The 14789-nt window shown below is 48.8% G+C and overlaps 1 protein-coding gene and 1 pseudogene across 1 annotated transcript in view; one reads left to right on the top strand and one right to left on the bottom strand.

Moving 5' to 3' along the window:
• NID2 (nidogen 2) overlaps positions 1-14789 on the top strand; it is a 92769-nt gene that overhangs the window by 17225 nt on the left and 60755 nt on the right. Inside the window, exons 4-6 of the mRNA XM_005894543.3 lie at positions 125-810; positions 13066-13215; positions 13726-13971. Of these exons, the coding sequence (XP_005894605.2) occupies positions 125-810; positions 13066-13215; positions 13726-13971 (1082 nt within the window). The remainder of the gene's footprint in view (positions 1-124; positions 811-13065; positions 13216-13725; positions 13972-14789) is intronic.
• On the bottom strand, positions 8171-9489 carry LOC102265321 (large ribosomal subunit protein uL3 pseudogene; annotated as a pseudogene).

Consider the following 14789-nt stretch of genomic DNA (forward strand, 5'->3'; position numbering starts at 1 on the left):
TCCCTGCCAGTGAAAACTTAATCTGATCTGAATAGCCTTTCAGTTTTCAGATAAATTGCTCACCTTTGTAAGAAGGTGGTGGGTGGACACGTGTGCTACAATATCTTTTTTCCTTTCTGTTTAGACACAGCAACCTGGGCATTCCTGGAGTGTGGGCTTTTCACATAGGCAGCATTTCCCCGTTGGACAACGTCAGGCCAGCAACCATTGGAGGAGACCTTTCCAAAGCCCGTCCTTCAGCTCCTCTGGGACAGTCCTTCAGCCATGCTGTGGCCCTGGAGGATGACTACACTCAGGACACTTTGGATGATTATGATGAGAATGAGGAGGAAATCGAATACCCGCCTAGTGAGCCAGCGGAGGCATCAAATGGCCACAGCTCAGTCGATGTTTCTTTAGGAGGTAGGATCTCTGCTCCAGATTCTGACCTGGCCTCCCCTGAGCCACGTTTAGCATCTCGGAGTGGGCCTGAAACAGAATCTTCCCCCTTGGACCCTCACACCAAAGAGAGGAGACTTCAGGGGGAGACCGATGCCCCGGATTTAAAAGGGCGAGTCGAGTCTTCTGAACAGCCAGGGACCAGAGTCCCTGCTCCTCCAAAGACTGAAGGAGATTCACCTGCACCTCCCGGGGAAGCCCCGCCGCCCTCCCCAGAGGGAGGGGCTGGGCCAGCGGACCAGGATGCTCTTCCAGCCCATCCCGGAGGAGAGGCAGCCCTTCCCAACTACCCTGGGCCCGACCACGGCCCGCACCTGGGTCAGCGGGGGCAAGTGGTCGGGGTGGAGGACGACATCAGCTCCAACACTGAGGGTAAGTGGATTCGAACCCTGGTGCTAAGAATTCATTGGAAAAAAAACTGGTCTTGCAGAGACTCATGAATTTTCTTTCAAGTGAGTAGATGAAGAGTTTAGCAAAAAGAAGCTGGGGATTTATTTTTAAAACCCAAGTATCTTTTCTTTGCCAAAGAAATCTTGGCAGGCAAATTCTGTTTGGAATCTGTTGACCATTAATAATACTTTTTTTTTTTTAAAGAGGGGCTTCTTGAGCACGTGGGGAAAAACTGGGGGTTGCTCGTGCCAGCTACGCTCTCAAGTGGAATGAAGTATTTTAGTCTGAAAGTTCAACAAAGCTAAAGCGTTTTTGAGGCCTCACACGTATTATGGTGATGGAGGGCTTCGGGCTTTGGTTTCAGGTGGTGAGCTGTGCTGGCTGGGATGAACATTCCAGACTCTTCCTCCATAATGGGATGACCTCAGTGCTCCCCTCAGTTAGGAACATGGTGGTGGAGTGTGTGGGAGAGGGGACCCCTGGGGAGAAAACTTCGAACCACCTGTGTCTTGTCATTTCTGGTTCACGGCTGTGCAGCTGTGCTATTCAGCTCCCTGGAGCCTTGTCCTCATTTTCATGACTCACTGACTAGAGCGAGGGGCCAGCAGAGAAATGCCCAGGGGAGGCCTTGGTTAATTAATATAGACACGGAGCCCATGTTGCCTTCTCTTAAAGGCGAGACTTGTCAGGTCAGCTCTTTCTTCCCAGTCAGAGATGTGAACACCTGAATGGGAAACTGGCCACAGATTTATCCCATTTGTTCCAGGGACTGCTCATCAGACCTCTGACAGGAGGAAAGAGGTCAGAGGTGAAAGCATTCTTTAGAACCTTTGTATTTTTTTCTTCACCTTTCCTGTTTCCCATGGTTTTTATGGTAAAACAGGTTGACCTAGCAAAAGGTCTTTCAGGTGGTTCTTCAGTGGTCCCTGACCTGCAAGAATTTGCTTGAAGAAGCACTTCTTTTGGGAGGTGGGGGGATGAAACTATTTCATGACTGAGGTGACGCTGGATAATGATGACAAGGAGAACATTGGTGTCAGACTTAGGGTTGAATCTTGGCTGTCATGCTGGCTTCATGTAACCCCCAAACCTCTAGTTTCTCCTACATTTGTTGAGAGAATTGAAAGAGATAATGAAGTTCTTAGGTTAGTGTCTGTACTAGTTAGATCTTAATAAGTGGTGGCTGCTGCTGCTGCTAAGTCACTTCAGTGGTGGCTGCTTTTACTAATTATAGAGGATTTAAAGCAGTGGGAATGGGGGTGGGGTGGTAGAAAAGGAAGAGTGGGCTTGTTAAGAATTTGTGCCTAAGGACCGCCTTTCTCTCAAGAGAGAGAAGTGAGTTTTATGGGGAGGCTTCAGAACTTTCACACCTTTTTAGTCTAGTCTCCTGAATTTTCAGCATAAATGACATATATCTAAAGAAAATATAAAGCCAAGTATCAAAGACTTTTTTCTTTTTAAAAAAATATTTATTTTTAATTGGAGGATAATTGCTTACAATATTGTGTTGGTTTCTGTTGACCAAAGAGATTCTGAGGTAAAGATGTGCTCCAAAGTGGTCTTTTCATTTGTGGGTTGCGACTTCCTGCCCTGAGAAGAGCTTGGAATATTAGAAAGCAGATCCCTGGAGTGATTTGTTAAAGGGTTAAGAAGAATGGGCTGCACGCCCTGTTTTGAGCTGTGAGGGGCTGAGAGAAGCTGGCCGTAACTGTAGGAGGCCAAGGGAACTGGCCATAGAGAACAGAGGCAGCAGCCATAACTCTCATGGGGCATGAACTATGATATTTACCAGCTGCTAGATAACGCCTACCCCTGACATCTCGGAAATGGCAACATGCGTTTGAAACATCTGGGTAATACAATGAGACATTTAGGGAAAAAAATCTATAAGTTTTTGAACTTTGAAAAATCAGCCACCATATTAGCAGAGAGGGAAAGCTTTAAAACTTGAAAGCAGAAATTAAAAATAGTTGAACCTCTGGTTTCATCTCGGGCTTTAGGAAGACTCAGTGTCCTCGGGGAATTTGTTCCAGAACCCCCTCTTCCCGTGCAGATACCAAAATCTGTGTATGCTCAAGGCCCTCAGTCAGCCCTTCGGATACCTGGTTCTGCAGCCTCAACTCCCTCAGCTGTGGGTTCCCCAACCGTGAATCTTAAATACAGCACAGGATCCGCAGCTCCTTGAATATGCAGGTGCAGAACTTGTGGATACCAGAGGGCTGAGGTATAGAACCATGCAATTATTAATTACTTGGTTTTTCTTGGCAGTGAAGTTTGTTGTTTTCAAACAAAACATTAGCATCCCACAGGTCTATCAGGCAAAAGTAGACTCCCTCTGGGAAAGTTAGTGGGTGGGGTGGCTGAGACTCACGTTGAACACTGCCTGCTAAAACGCCAACCTTGAGCCACGTTGCCAGCTTTTTCTAATGATGGAGTGGAGGAGTGTGAATTTTGGTTTTCAGTGGACTTGAGTTTGATTTCAAGCTCTGTTATGTGGTTTGGGATAAGACATTTGCTCTGCTTGAGTCTCATTTTCTTCAGCTATGCGGCAGAGATAATGTGTGTGTGCTGTGTGTACTACGTTGCTTCAGCTGTGTCTAACTCTTTGCGACCCTGTGGACTGTAGCCCGCTTCTGTGCGTGGGATTCTCCAGGCAGGAATACTGGAGTGGGTTGCTGTGCCCTTCTCCAGGGGATCTTTCCAATTCAGGAGTCGAACCTGGGTCTCATATCTCCTGCACTGGCAGGCAGGTTCTTTACCACTAGTGCCGCCTGGGACCTCATCGAAGAGTTGCAAGAATTAAAACTGGGCATGGAACCACCAGGCCCAGTAGATTTTACTTTCGCCTTTAAGTTTCATAGTAGTTAACTTGCTAAACCAAGAAATTAAATAGATTTCCCTTTTCTTTAAAAAATTTTTTTTCCCTTAGGGACTATTTTTATAGACTTTTTGTTGAGAAATCTAGATTCTTTTTAGATCATGTCCACACTAGGCAAGAATGTCCCAATTTCACTCTAATTCTAGCCTCAAGCTTATTGTTTTCTTTATGTTTTTGTAGACCACAAAACCAGCAGTAAATTGGCTGCACAAACTTTCTCTGTTTCAAGGGTATTTTTTCTCCAAACAACTCTGGAAACTTGTTGTCAAACCAAAAATTACCTGAGCAGTGCCCTCCTCTGATCAGGGCACTATCGGGTGTCCACTTGGACTCTGAGCAGGAACTTTGCTTGGATGGTGCTAGCGCAGTTAATCCTCAGAATTGCCCTGTGCAGTAGATCCTTCCCACAGTGCAGAGAAAAGGCGGAAGCCTGAAGTACTGAGTGATTTGTTGGGGTAAGAGGCAGGCCAGGACTGCAGCAGAGCCGTGTAAGGTCAGAGCAAGCACCATATAGGGCAGATCCACCTGTGGTGCGTTGGGGACATCTTCCTGGAGAAGGAGGACTTGAGCCAGGCCTTGAGGTCAAAGCCTCAGTTTTGAGAGATAGAAAGTGGGGCATATTCTGGACAGAGGAGTGACAAGAGTGGAGGTTGTAAGGTGGAAATGGGGAGAGAGAGAGTTGCAAGGGGTAGGTGTAAGAGGCAGCTGCCAGCAAGGCTCTCGCTGCCTGCAGCCTGCCAGTGTTGTGGGCAGCAGGGACGAGCTTGATTCACAGGGACCATAGAGGTTCTTAAGATTCTGAAACCTACCTGCCCAGGTGGTGCAATGAGGAGCTTTATTTGACCTCAGCTGCATGATGAATTGGAAAGGGGACACCTGGCTTTCAGCACCCTCAGGCGTTCTCACTCTGTCCTGCGATGCTGTTGATTGTACTTGGATGGCAGTCATGCAGGGAAGGCCCAGGATGTGAATAGGATTTCCCTGTGGCTTCTGGCCTTGGGAAAGGCCTTAGGGATGTGTCTCAAGTAGCTTCTACCCTGGGATGAACTCAAACAGGCTCTGCTGCCCAACCCAGCCTTCCAAACACAAAAGCCCCTCTCCAGGGGTGGGGGCACCCCCAGGTTGCTGAGGGAATGTGAACAAGAGGGTCACCCATACCGCTGAAAACACCTTAAGGGAGAGCCTTCTAGGGTCAGATGTAACCCTCCCCCAACAAAAAACAGGGTCCTAATACCTGTTTGCCCAGCCAGCTTCACTATGTACCACACATATACACCAAAAACAAATGAACACTGGAGGGAAAAGCCTGCCACTGGTTTTCATTATAAAGCTGGGTGTGGTTTTTCTTAATTTGTCTATCATGCTGTGAGGTGGAAAACTTAGAAAAAAATCTGTCCTGCAGTGAAAAATGTAGGTTCTTTATCTTGAGGTAGCAGGAAGAGCTGTTAAAGTAAAGGTCAGCCCAGTTGCCAGAGGCAGGGCCAGCTCAGGAAAGCCCTTGGTCCCTGTTTGCACGGTGAATCTGGTCTGCACCGTGGAACCTGTCAGTGTTCCACGTGGCTGGGCCAGGGCTGAAGACGAGTGTTTAAGGGTTTTTGGAGAAATGAAGACTGAAGGATGGATCAGAATAAGTGCAGAGGAGGAGTTTTCCATTTGTGTGAAAATCTCCCAGTTAGGACAAGTCTCAAGTGCCCTGGCAGCGCCTCTCCTCCTTCCTGTTATAGCCCCGTGACTCCACCCTCATTTTTTCTTTCCGTTAAGGATAGGAAAAGAGTGAAAAAACATTCAACGAAAAAAACAGAAACGACGTTTTTTAAATCCTCATTAGGGAGATGCTTTTAGCAACTGTCTAACTTCATTTAACAAAACTGCTGCAAACTGAGCCTGTTCACACCTGGCTGCCCTCCACCCTCCTCTGAGGTTCAAGTTGCCAGCAGACTTGTCCCTTCCTTGTGACAGGAGCCGCCAGGCAGAATGTGGGTCCCCAGAGGGTCTGGAGTGAAGCCTGCCCAGTGGGTAAAATTTGGGAGAGAGGAATCTGTGGGATAAAAACTAAATTTCTTGAAGTGTGGCTCTAGTCCACTTGTGGTTCTTTCTTTCATGGCCCTGGTTTAAAATGCTGATTCCACACCCCTCCTCCACCTTCTGACCCAGAATCTGCCTGTTTAAGCCAGGTCCCCTAGTGATTCTGAAGCCCACTTCAATTGAGTATTGCTGATATGAGGGAAGGAGTGTTGGATTTAGAGCCAGAAGATCATATAATCTTTGTGGAACAGGAAGAAGTATGTGAAAACACATTTATAGGTGTGAGATAAAAGAGGCATAGAAATGACCACTGAGAAAGAAAAGGTACTCACTGCACATCTCATCCAGCTGGGATTCAGACACTGAGTCCCCACCTCCATGGGGTTCAGCATCCTTGAATCTACCTGCAGTTCCCATAGAAGTTTGAGAAGTCACATTGGCCAGAAGTCTGGCTTTTCTTGCCCCGATAAAGACCCGGTCCTGGGCACCTGGTTTCCTCCATTAAGGATCTTCACATGCCACGCTTGTGGACTTAGCCTAAGTGGGCCATCCAGCGCAGCGTCCTGCTTCTCAGTCAGGGCAGGAGTGAATGCTAAAGCATTCCCTGAAACCCACCCACCCCAGGAGCTGCTGATTAATTGGTCAGATGAAATTCATTCACTACATGAAACAGCATTCTCCAACTCAGGGAAGGTTTGCAAATACGCTGACCATTGTCATCCATGGGCATAAGAGACCCCAGGAGTGGCTAAGGTGCAGACTCTTGGGATCTGCCCTCTGAGTCTGAATTGGTAGGTCAAAGGTATGCTCTAGGAATTTGCATTTTTAGTTAGGATCCCAGGTGATTCTGATGCAGCAGTTCCCAGAATTCATAGGAAGGAAGGCAGCTTTCCTTCTGCCTGGCACCATGCTGAAGGTGTAAGTCCCTGTCAGAGCCAGAGTGGAGCTTCCCAGGTGCCTCAGAGGTGCTGCCAGAACTGACCTCCCACAGACCTCCTCCAGTAAGTGGCAGCTCCAGCCTTCCAGTTCCCACACCAGGAAATGAACATCCCTGTGGAGCCCTCTCTTTCTCCTCCCCACCTGCCTCCCCTCTCTCTACCTTACCCCCTACTCCTCCTCCTCTTCTCTCCCTCTATCCAGTCCATCAGCCTACCCTGGCAGCTCTACCTCACAGCACTCCAGATGTGGTCTGTTCTCCAGCCCCTCCATCAGCACCTCCGACGACCAAGCCACCAGTCCCTTCCCACACAGCATCACCCTTCTGCTCCAAACCCTCCAGCAGCTTCCCACCTCACTCAGACTAAAACCCAGATCCTCCCCTTGACCTCCCAGGCCTGACAGGGGAGAAGTGGCCAGGGCTACTTCTCCGGCCTTCTCCCCTCTCCCTGCCCCTGTTTCTCCCACGTGCCTGCCTGCCTGACAGGGCGTGCCTGCCCTCACTCATCCTCCCCTCCTCTAGGCCTCTGCCCAAAGTCACCTTCGCCCTCCTGTCCCTCCCTGACTTAAGTTTCTGCATAGCTCTGGATATTATCCCCGATGCCAAATAATTTACCTGTCTGTTGACTGTTGTCTAGGGAGGGGGATATAAGCTTCAGGACAGGAAATAATTTTTTTAATTATATTTATTTCTGGCCACGCTGGGTGTTGGTTGTTGCACGAGGGCTTTCTCTAGTTGCAGCAAGGGGGAACTAGTCTTGGTTGCAGTGCACAGGGTTCTCATTGCTAGTGTCTTCTCTTGCTGCAGAGCACAGGCTCTCTAGAGCACGAAGGCTTCAGTAGCTGTGGCTCACGGGCTTAGCTGTTCCGAGGCATGTGGACTCTTCCCGGACCAGGTATCGAACCCATGTCCCCTGCAAGGCAGGCAGATTCCCATCTACTGTGCCACCAGGGAAGTCCAGGACAGGAATTTTTGTTTCTCTTGTTCCCTGCTGTATCCTCAGTTCCTACTCCAGGGCCAGGCGCATAGGGAGTTCTTGGTAAATACTTGTTTGAATTACTGAAAGGAAATTGTAGCGTTTGCCTTTCACCTAAGTTGGCACTGTCAGTATTACGTGTGCTCATCTGCACACGGAGGCAGGTACAGAAAAGGAACCGGATGTTCCTCTGACCAGGAGCATACCCACGTTCCCCTGCTGTGCTGGAAAGCACAGCTTGTATTCCTGGCTCAGCAAGTCCCATCCTGAGCATGCAGCTCCCCTCCCCCCTACATACACAGTTTTAAAAGATCCCCAAACCAGCCTACCAGTAGCTAACCCATTATAATTATAGTTTCAGTCATGTAATAGACTTTCATGGGGGCCTAACTTATTTTTTGTTAGAAACATGCAGACGGTGTGCCCATAAACTTTTAAACTTTGGCACGGTTGCATTTGTATGTTGTTGGCTATACTGCCAAGCCTCTCTTTTTACCCATAGCATAGCCATGCCTCCGCCTACTAGTTTATTTATTTTTTTTCCACTGGAAAATAATTTTATTGAGATTCTACCAGCTGTATAATCTGTTCTATTAGGCCCCTTCTTCCTTTGCAATTCGGTCCTTCTTAAGTGGTCCCATGAAGGCTTTCTTCTCCTCCACAGTCTGGAAGCGACCATGACCAAATTTGGAGGTGGTGTCAATACATTTGAGGTCGATCTTCTCCAGGGCCCGCCGTTTGGTCTGTACCAGCAAGGACTTGTGCAGAGTGAGCACTCGCTTCTTGGTTCTCACCATGCAGCCTTTGAGCATGACAAAGTCATTGGTCACCTCACTGTAGTGGACAAAGCCACCCAGAGGGTTGATGCTCTTGTCAGACAGATCGTAATCAGTAGAGGCATTGTACTTGATCAGTTTGCCGTCCTTGATGAGGTAGCCCTGACCAATCTTGTAGATCTTCTTGTTGATCTCAGTGTGGTGATGGTAGCCTTTCTGCCCAGCCCGAGCCACAGAGAAGGCCACCCAGGCAGGATGCCACGCCCCAATACAGGCAACCTTGCGCAGCCCTCAGTGGGTCTTACGGGGCAGCTTCTTGGTGTGCCAATGGCTGGTGATGCCTTTGTAGCCTTGGCCCTTGGTCACCCCAATGACATCAATCATCTCATCCTGGCCAAACACTTGGCTCACAGGGACCTGCTGCTCGAGCCTCTCGCGGGCCCAGTCCAGTTTCTCGGCCACAGTGCCTCTGTTCACCTGGACCTCCATGAGGTATGCCTTCTTCTGGCGCAGAGGAAGCAGGCGCATCTGGGTGTGGGCAATGACATGGATGACCTGACAGTACTTTTTCATGCTGCTGAAGTCCCTCTCAAGGGGCTTCTTGCTGTCTGCGTCCTGCCACTTCTTGCAGTATTTGGTGAAGGCCTTCTTCTTGGACTTATGCCAGTTCTTGTAGAAGCGCCTTTTGCACTCGTCGCTGATATGCTCAGCAAAGATGGTCTTAAAGGTCCGGAGGCCTCGGGGTGTTTCCATGTAGCCCACGATGCCCACAATCACCATGGGTGGAGTCTCCATGATGGTCACAGCCTCCACAACTTCCTTCTTGTTCACCTTGGACCCTGGCCTATCGACCTCCCTCACAATGTGGGTCATGCCAGCCTTGTAGCCAAGAAAGGCAGTGAGGTGTACGGGCTTGGAAGAGTCATCCTTGGGGAAGCTCTTCACCTTCCCGCGGTGCTGGCTGCTGCGCTTCCGAGGCAGGAAGCCCAGGGACCCGTGCCTGGGAGCAGAGAACTTCCTGTGAGACATCCTGCTGTCGAAAGCTGCCGGTAGAGCTCCACCTACTAGTTTAGTTCAATTAACCCAACTCTACACATCTGTAGGACTTCCCTAGTGGCTCAGATGGTGAATCTGCCTGCAATCCAGGAGACATGGGTTCAACCCCTGGGTAAGGAAGATCCCCTGGAGAAGTAAATGGCAACCCACTCCAGTATTCTTGCCTGGAGAATTTCATAGACAGAGGAGCCTGGCAGGCTCAAAGAGGGGTCGCAAAGAGTTGGACACGACTGAGCAACTGAACTGAATACAAACCCATCATTTATTAATTTGAGGGCAGAACAGTGTTTTTTAAAATTGTAATACAAACACTTTACAACATTAGTTTCTGCTGTACAATGAAGTGAAACAGCTATATGTGTGTGTATATACATATATCAGTTCAGTTGCTCAGTCGTGTCTGACTCTTTGTGACCCCATGAATCACAGCACGCCAGGCCTCCCTGTCCATCACCAACTCCTGGAGTTCACTCAGACTCAAGTCCATCGAGTCAGTGATGCCATCCGGCCATCTCATCCTCTGTTGACCCCTTCTCCTCCTGCTCCCAATCCCTCCCAGCATCAGAGTCTTTTCCAATGAGTCAACTCTTCACATGAGGTAGCCAAAGTACTGGAGTTTCAGCTTTAGCATCATTCCTTCCAAAGAAATCCCAGGGCTGATCTCCTTCAGAATGGACTGGTTGGATCTCCTTGCAGTCCAAGGGACTCTCAAGAGTCTTCTCCAACACCACAGTTCAAAAGCATTATATATATACATACATATATATACACACACATGCACATATATCTCCTCCCTCTTTGGGCCTCCCTCCACCCGCATCCCACCCCTCTAGGTCATCACAGAGCACCGAGCCGAGCTCCCTGTGCTTTATAGCAGGTTCCCACTAGCTATCTGTTTTACGCATGGTAGTGTATATGTGTCAATCCCAATCTCCCAATTCATCCCGCCTACCTTTCCCCCTGTGTCCACATACCTCTTCTCTCATCTGTGTCTCTACTCCTGCCCTGGAAATAGGTTCATCTATACCAGTTTTTTTACCTGAATTTCCTGAAGATGACTATCCTTTAGTCCTGCATCAGGTCACCTTTTCACCTTTGCATCCAGAAGTACGCTAAGAAACGGTGTGATTTCTGGTGACGAGGGGTATGTGTGTGTGGAGGGGTTTCATCTTGATTTTGGAGAGGAAGAAACAGACTGCATCTCTGTGGTTTCTGTGGAGCCATCTGAGCCAGGCTGCTGTTGAGTGTCAGACATGGGGTGCTTTGCCACCCAGTTCCCTTATGCTCTGGGAGAGGAGGGTCCTGATGGCAGCTGAGGCCGTGAACACACTCACACGTGTGCCAGTTCCTCCAGGGGCCGCTTCTTAACACTTAGTCATGACTTTCTGAGCTGGAGAAATCTGAGATTTTGATAAGTTATATTCATTTATTTTTACTCAAACTGGGATTTCCTGCTCTCTTTCTTATTAAACCAATGGTAAATAATGATGCACAGTTTTTCCCTCATAGCCATTTTTTACAATCTTTTTTATTATCTGTTTTGTTTTTCTGCATTGAGTTTTGTGTCATTTTCCTGTTCTTATTTTTTCCCAAATGTTCAGAGTGATGCCTAGTTTTCTATTTTTAACGAACTGGAATTTCTCAGCCATGTGCTCAAGGCCCAGTACCAAATCTTGATTCACCAACTTTATTTTCTGTTCCCAGTCAGATATTCCACTTGAGTCAAGATCGTCTGTCCTGCCAACCCTCAGCTCGCTGCTTTCTCAGGAACCTGTAAACAGCAGTCAGATACTGTCCAGAAGTGGCTGCTGCTACTCAGTTCCCTTACCTGTGCCTTTCTGCCAGGGAGATAGCCCTCTGGGGGATCTCTGCTGTCTTCTCCCATTCCATCTGATATGTGAAGTATGACTCAAACTCTACTGGTCAAAGCCTGTGTTGATTAACGCTAGTTACCTGACCAGCTCCTTTGCCTGGCTCTCAGGATAGATGTTCTTGGGCCCCACCAGTGGGTGGTCAGGTGCAGCTGTTAAGAATCTGGAGCAAGTGTCTCTGGGTTCAAATCCCAAGTTGGCCACCTGTGTGACTTTAGGAGAGTCAGTTTGATCTGTGCCAAAACTTCTTTATCTGCATATAGGAATTTGAAAAAAGTCCCTGCTCTTGTGCAAACTGAAAAAATTAAGTTAAAGTTCCTGGCATTTAAAGTACCTGGCATTTATTAGGCACTGTTGCAATGTTCACTTTGTTATATTCTCACTTGCTAGTACAAGTCTTTATGCTGGCTCCACTGTTAACTTCTATGGTGGTACACCCCCCCACCCCCGCACCGCCCCCCAATTTTGTCTTCTGTTCTCTTCTGGAATACTGGGTAAGTATTGGTTTTCCCATTTCTTCCTCCCCTTCCCATTTCCTCCTTTTCAGACCTAGTCCTGGATCGCAGCTGCCACTCAGTTTTTCCAAAGAGCAGGTTATCCGTGGTCATCACAGCAGCTCGGAGGCTAGCCCTAGATTCTGTGCTGTCTTTTCTCCTCGGTCTGCTCGGGGAGTCTCCACCCAACTCCTAGTTCAGGGGATCCCGCGGCAGAGGTGTGCACGGCCGCTCTGCCTCCTAGTGGCCGTGCTCGGGACTGGCATCGTCCCCAGTGTCCGGGAAAGCCTTCTCTTGTCTGTCAGCACCCCTGGCCACACCCCACCTCCTTGGCCATTCGCTGTAGTGACAATGGAATCTGCTCCAGTTCCCTTCTTTCTTGGCAGCACAAATGGTCCTCTTTCTTTTTTTAATGGGCAGAATAAGCAGGAGATGGAAGGGACAGCTACTGGAGCAATAAACTTACCTGGGGCCACGTGGCTTCCTAGAGAGGGGTGACTGTGCCCAGGCTCTCCACTACTGCCCAGACATCCCGCTTGGGTCACACCCACCACAAGAAACCCTGCTAAGCTCCAGAACTTTTCACGCCTGGGTTCCCTGCTCCTTCTCCATCTCGACCTGCCTCCCCATACACGTTCTTTAAGGGGTGTGCGTGTATGTGTGTTCTTTCTTTAACACCCTTCTTCTCTTTCAGAAAAACATTTTTTTTTCCCCTGGGTAGTAAGACAAGCTATAGGTTATTCTCTCTCAAGTTCAGGGTTACCAAAAAGAAGAGAAGAATGGTTAGACATAAGACTGCATTTGTTAGTTTTTCTCTTTGGTCATCCTCTCAGAAACTCACTGCTAGTAGTTTGAACCATATAAAATTGCTGACCTTTGGCCATTTTTTGACCCAGAAAATGGCCGTTTTGTACAGTTCAGCCTAAGACCTACTTCCTGGCTGGCTTTCCTGTCCCCACACAGAGGGTCTCAACCTCATCCTTGCTCAACAGCTCTGCAGGGAGACCAGATGCGAGCAGTCAGCAGTGCTTCTTGCCAGAAGACCAGGCAGGTTTATTCTCCCTGCGTTGAATGTCATCCCTGTCTCTGAAACGTCAAAACTGCACTTGTTTATTACACTCTAAATGGATTTTATGGAGCAGATGCTGTGTCCATGATGAAGCTTGGCAGCCGTGACCCCAGAATCACTTAGTCCTTTTCATGCGAGTTTGTTTTACTTTCCAGTCTTCACGTACAATGCTGCCAACAAGGAGACCTGTGAACACAACCACGAGCGCTGCTCCCGGCACGCCTTCTGCACTGACTATGCCACGGGTTTCTGCTGCCACTGCCAGTCCAGGTTTTACGGGAACGGGAAGCAGTGTCTACCTGAAGGTGAGGGGTGATGGCTTGATTGGGGCAGGGGGCTGCTCTGGGTCTGTTCCTGCCGCTTGCTGTTTCTAGCGGCCACCATGAGTTCTGCTTGTGATGGCTTGACTGGGGCAGGGGGCTGCTCTGGGTCTGCTCCTGCCGCTTGCTGTTTCTAGCGGCCACCATGAGTTCTGCTTGTGGACATTGCGTCACTACCGTTTGAATCAAAGTGCTAGCAACTTGCAGGTGCTCCATAAATGTCTGAGGGATGAACACGTTTGAGCTGATTTCCCAATTTGAGGATTAGCCAGAAATGTTTCCTCCCATTTTGCTAGTGCGTTAGAGTCAAAGTGGATGGGAGAGAAGGAGGAGGGGAGGAGAGAGATGGAAGGCAGGTCTGTCTGGTACCTAGATGGCCAGTGGGATGTTAAGGAGTTGGGAAAAGGGCTGAAGATGGAGACTGGGGAGTTGGTGGGTGGCTTTATCTGTGCGCCTGGATGATGGTCAAGGTTGACAGGGTTTTCTATCTCTTAGGGGCACCTCATCGAGTCAATGGGAAGGTGAGTGGGCACCTCCTCGTGGGCCATACACCCGTGCACTTCACCGACGTGGACCTGCACGCTTACGTGGTGGGCAACGACGGCAGAGCCTACACGGCCATCAGCCACATCCCACAGCCCGCGGCCCAGGCCCTTCTCCCGCTCACGCCGATCGGAGGTCTATTTGGCTGGCTCTTTGCTTTAGAAAAACCAGGCTGGGAGAACGGCTTCAGCCTCACAGGTGAGCAAGGCCGCGATCACCACTGCTTTGGTGGCTTGGAGGCTTGGGTTTCCACTCAGTGGAAGAGGATTCACTTGCTTCAGAGCCACATGGGTGGGCTTGTTCTGTCCAAGGTAGTGGGGGATGGTTTGGCCTTGCAGGACTGTTTTTAAGACCCTGTGATTCCTTCTAAATGCTTTCAAGGTTGTTCTGAGAAGTAGGATGATTCCATTTGGATTATTCATGGTCTCTTACCCCATTTGTTGAAGCCCGTGTGTCACAGCCCATGTAACTGAGTTGTCATGTACGTATCTGTCAAATAGGGATGCATGTGAAAATTCTAGGGCCCCTGGAGGTGATTTCTCTTCATGGGGAGGGGTGCCTTTCCTCCTTGTCCCTTGATGACCCGTACCTATAATGGTATAGACAGCACTCCTTAGACTTTAACCCACATGCACATCACCTGAGGCCTCAGGAAAGGATAGGTTCTGATTAAGTGGGGGGAGGAGAAAGTTGCAGGGAAGGGGGGCCAGGGGTATCTGGGATCCTGTTTTCCTAGCGAGCTTCCAGGAGGTGATAATTCTGGTCTGAGGCCCACCGTTTAATAGCAAGGGTGTAGGGAATACATCCTGGCTTCTCACCTCAGTACACCTTGTTCCTCAGTGGATTTATCTTTATTGCACATAAAGTGTGAGAGAGAAGTTCTTTGCTCACCTCCAGCTATAGAGCTCAGTAGCTGTTTGTAGGGTCTTGCTTTTAATCAAGGTTTGATAAAACCTTGAGTCAAAAGTAGATAAATAAAATACAGTATACCTAGTTACATTTGAATTTCAGATAAA

The sequence above is a fragment of the Bos mutus genome, chromosome 10 (assembly GCF_027580195.1).
Source record: "Bos mutus isolate GX-2022 chromosome 10, NWIPB_WYAK_1.1, whole genome shotgun sequence".
Taxonomy (NCBI): Eukaryota; Metazoa; Chordata; class Mammalia; order Artiodactyla; family Bovidae; genus Bos; species Bos mutus.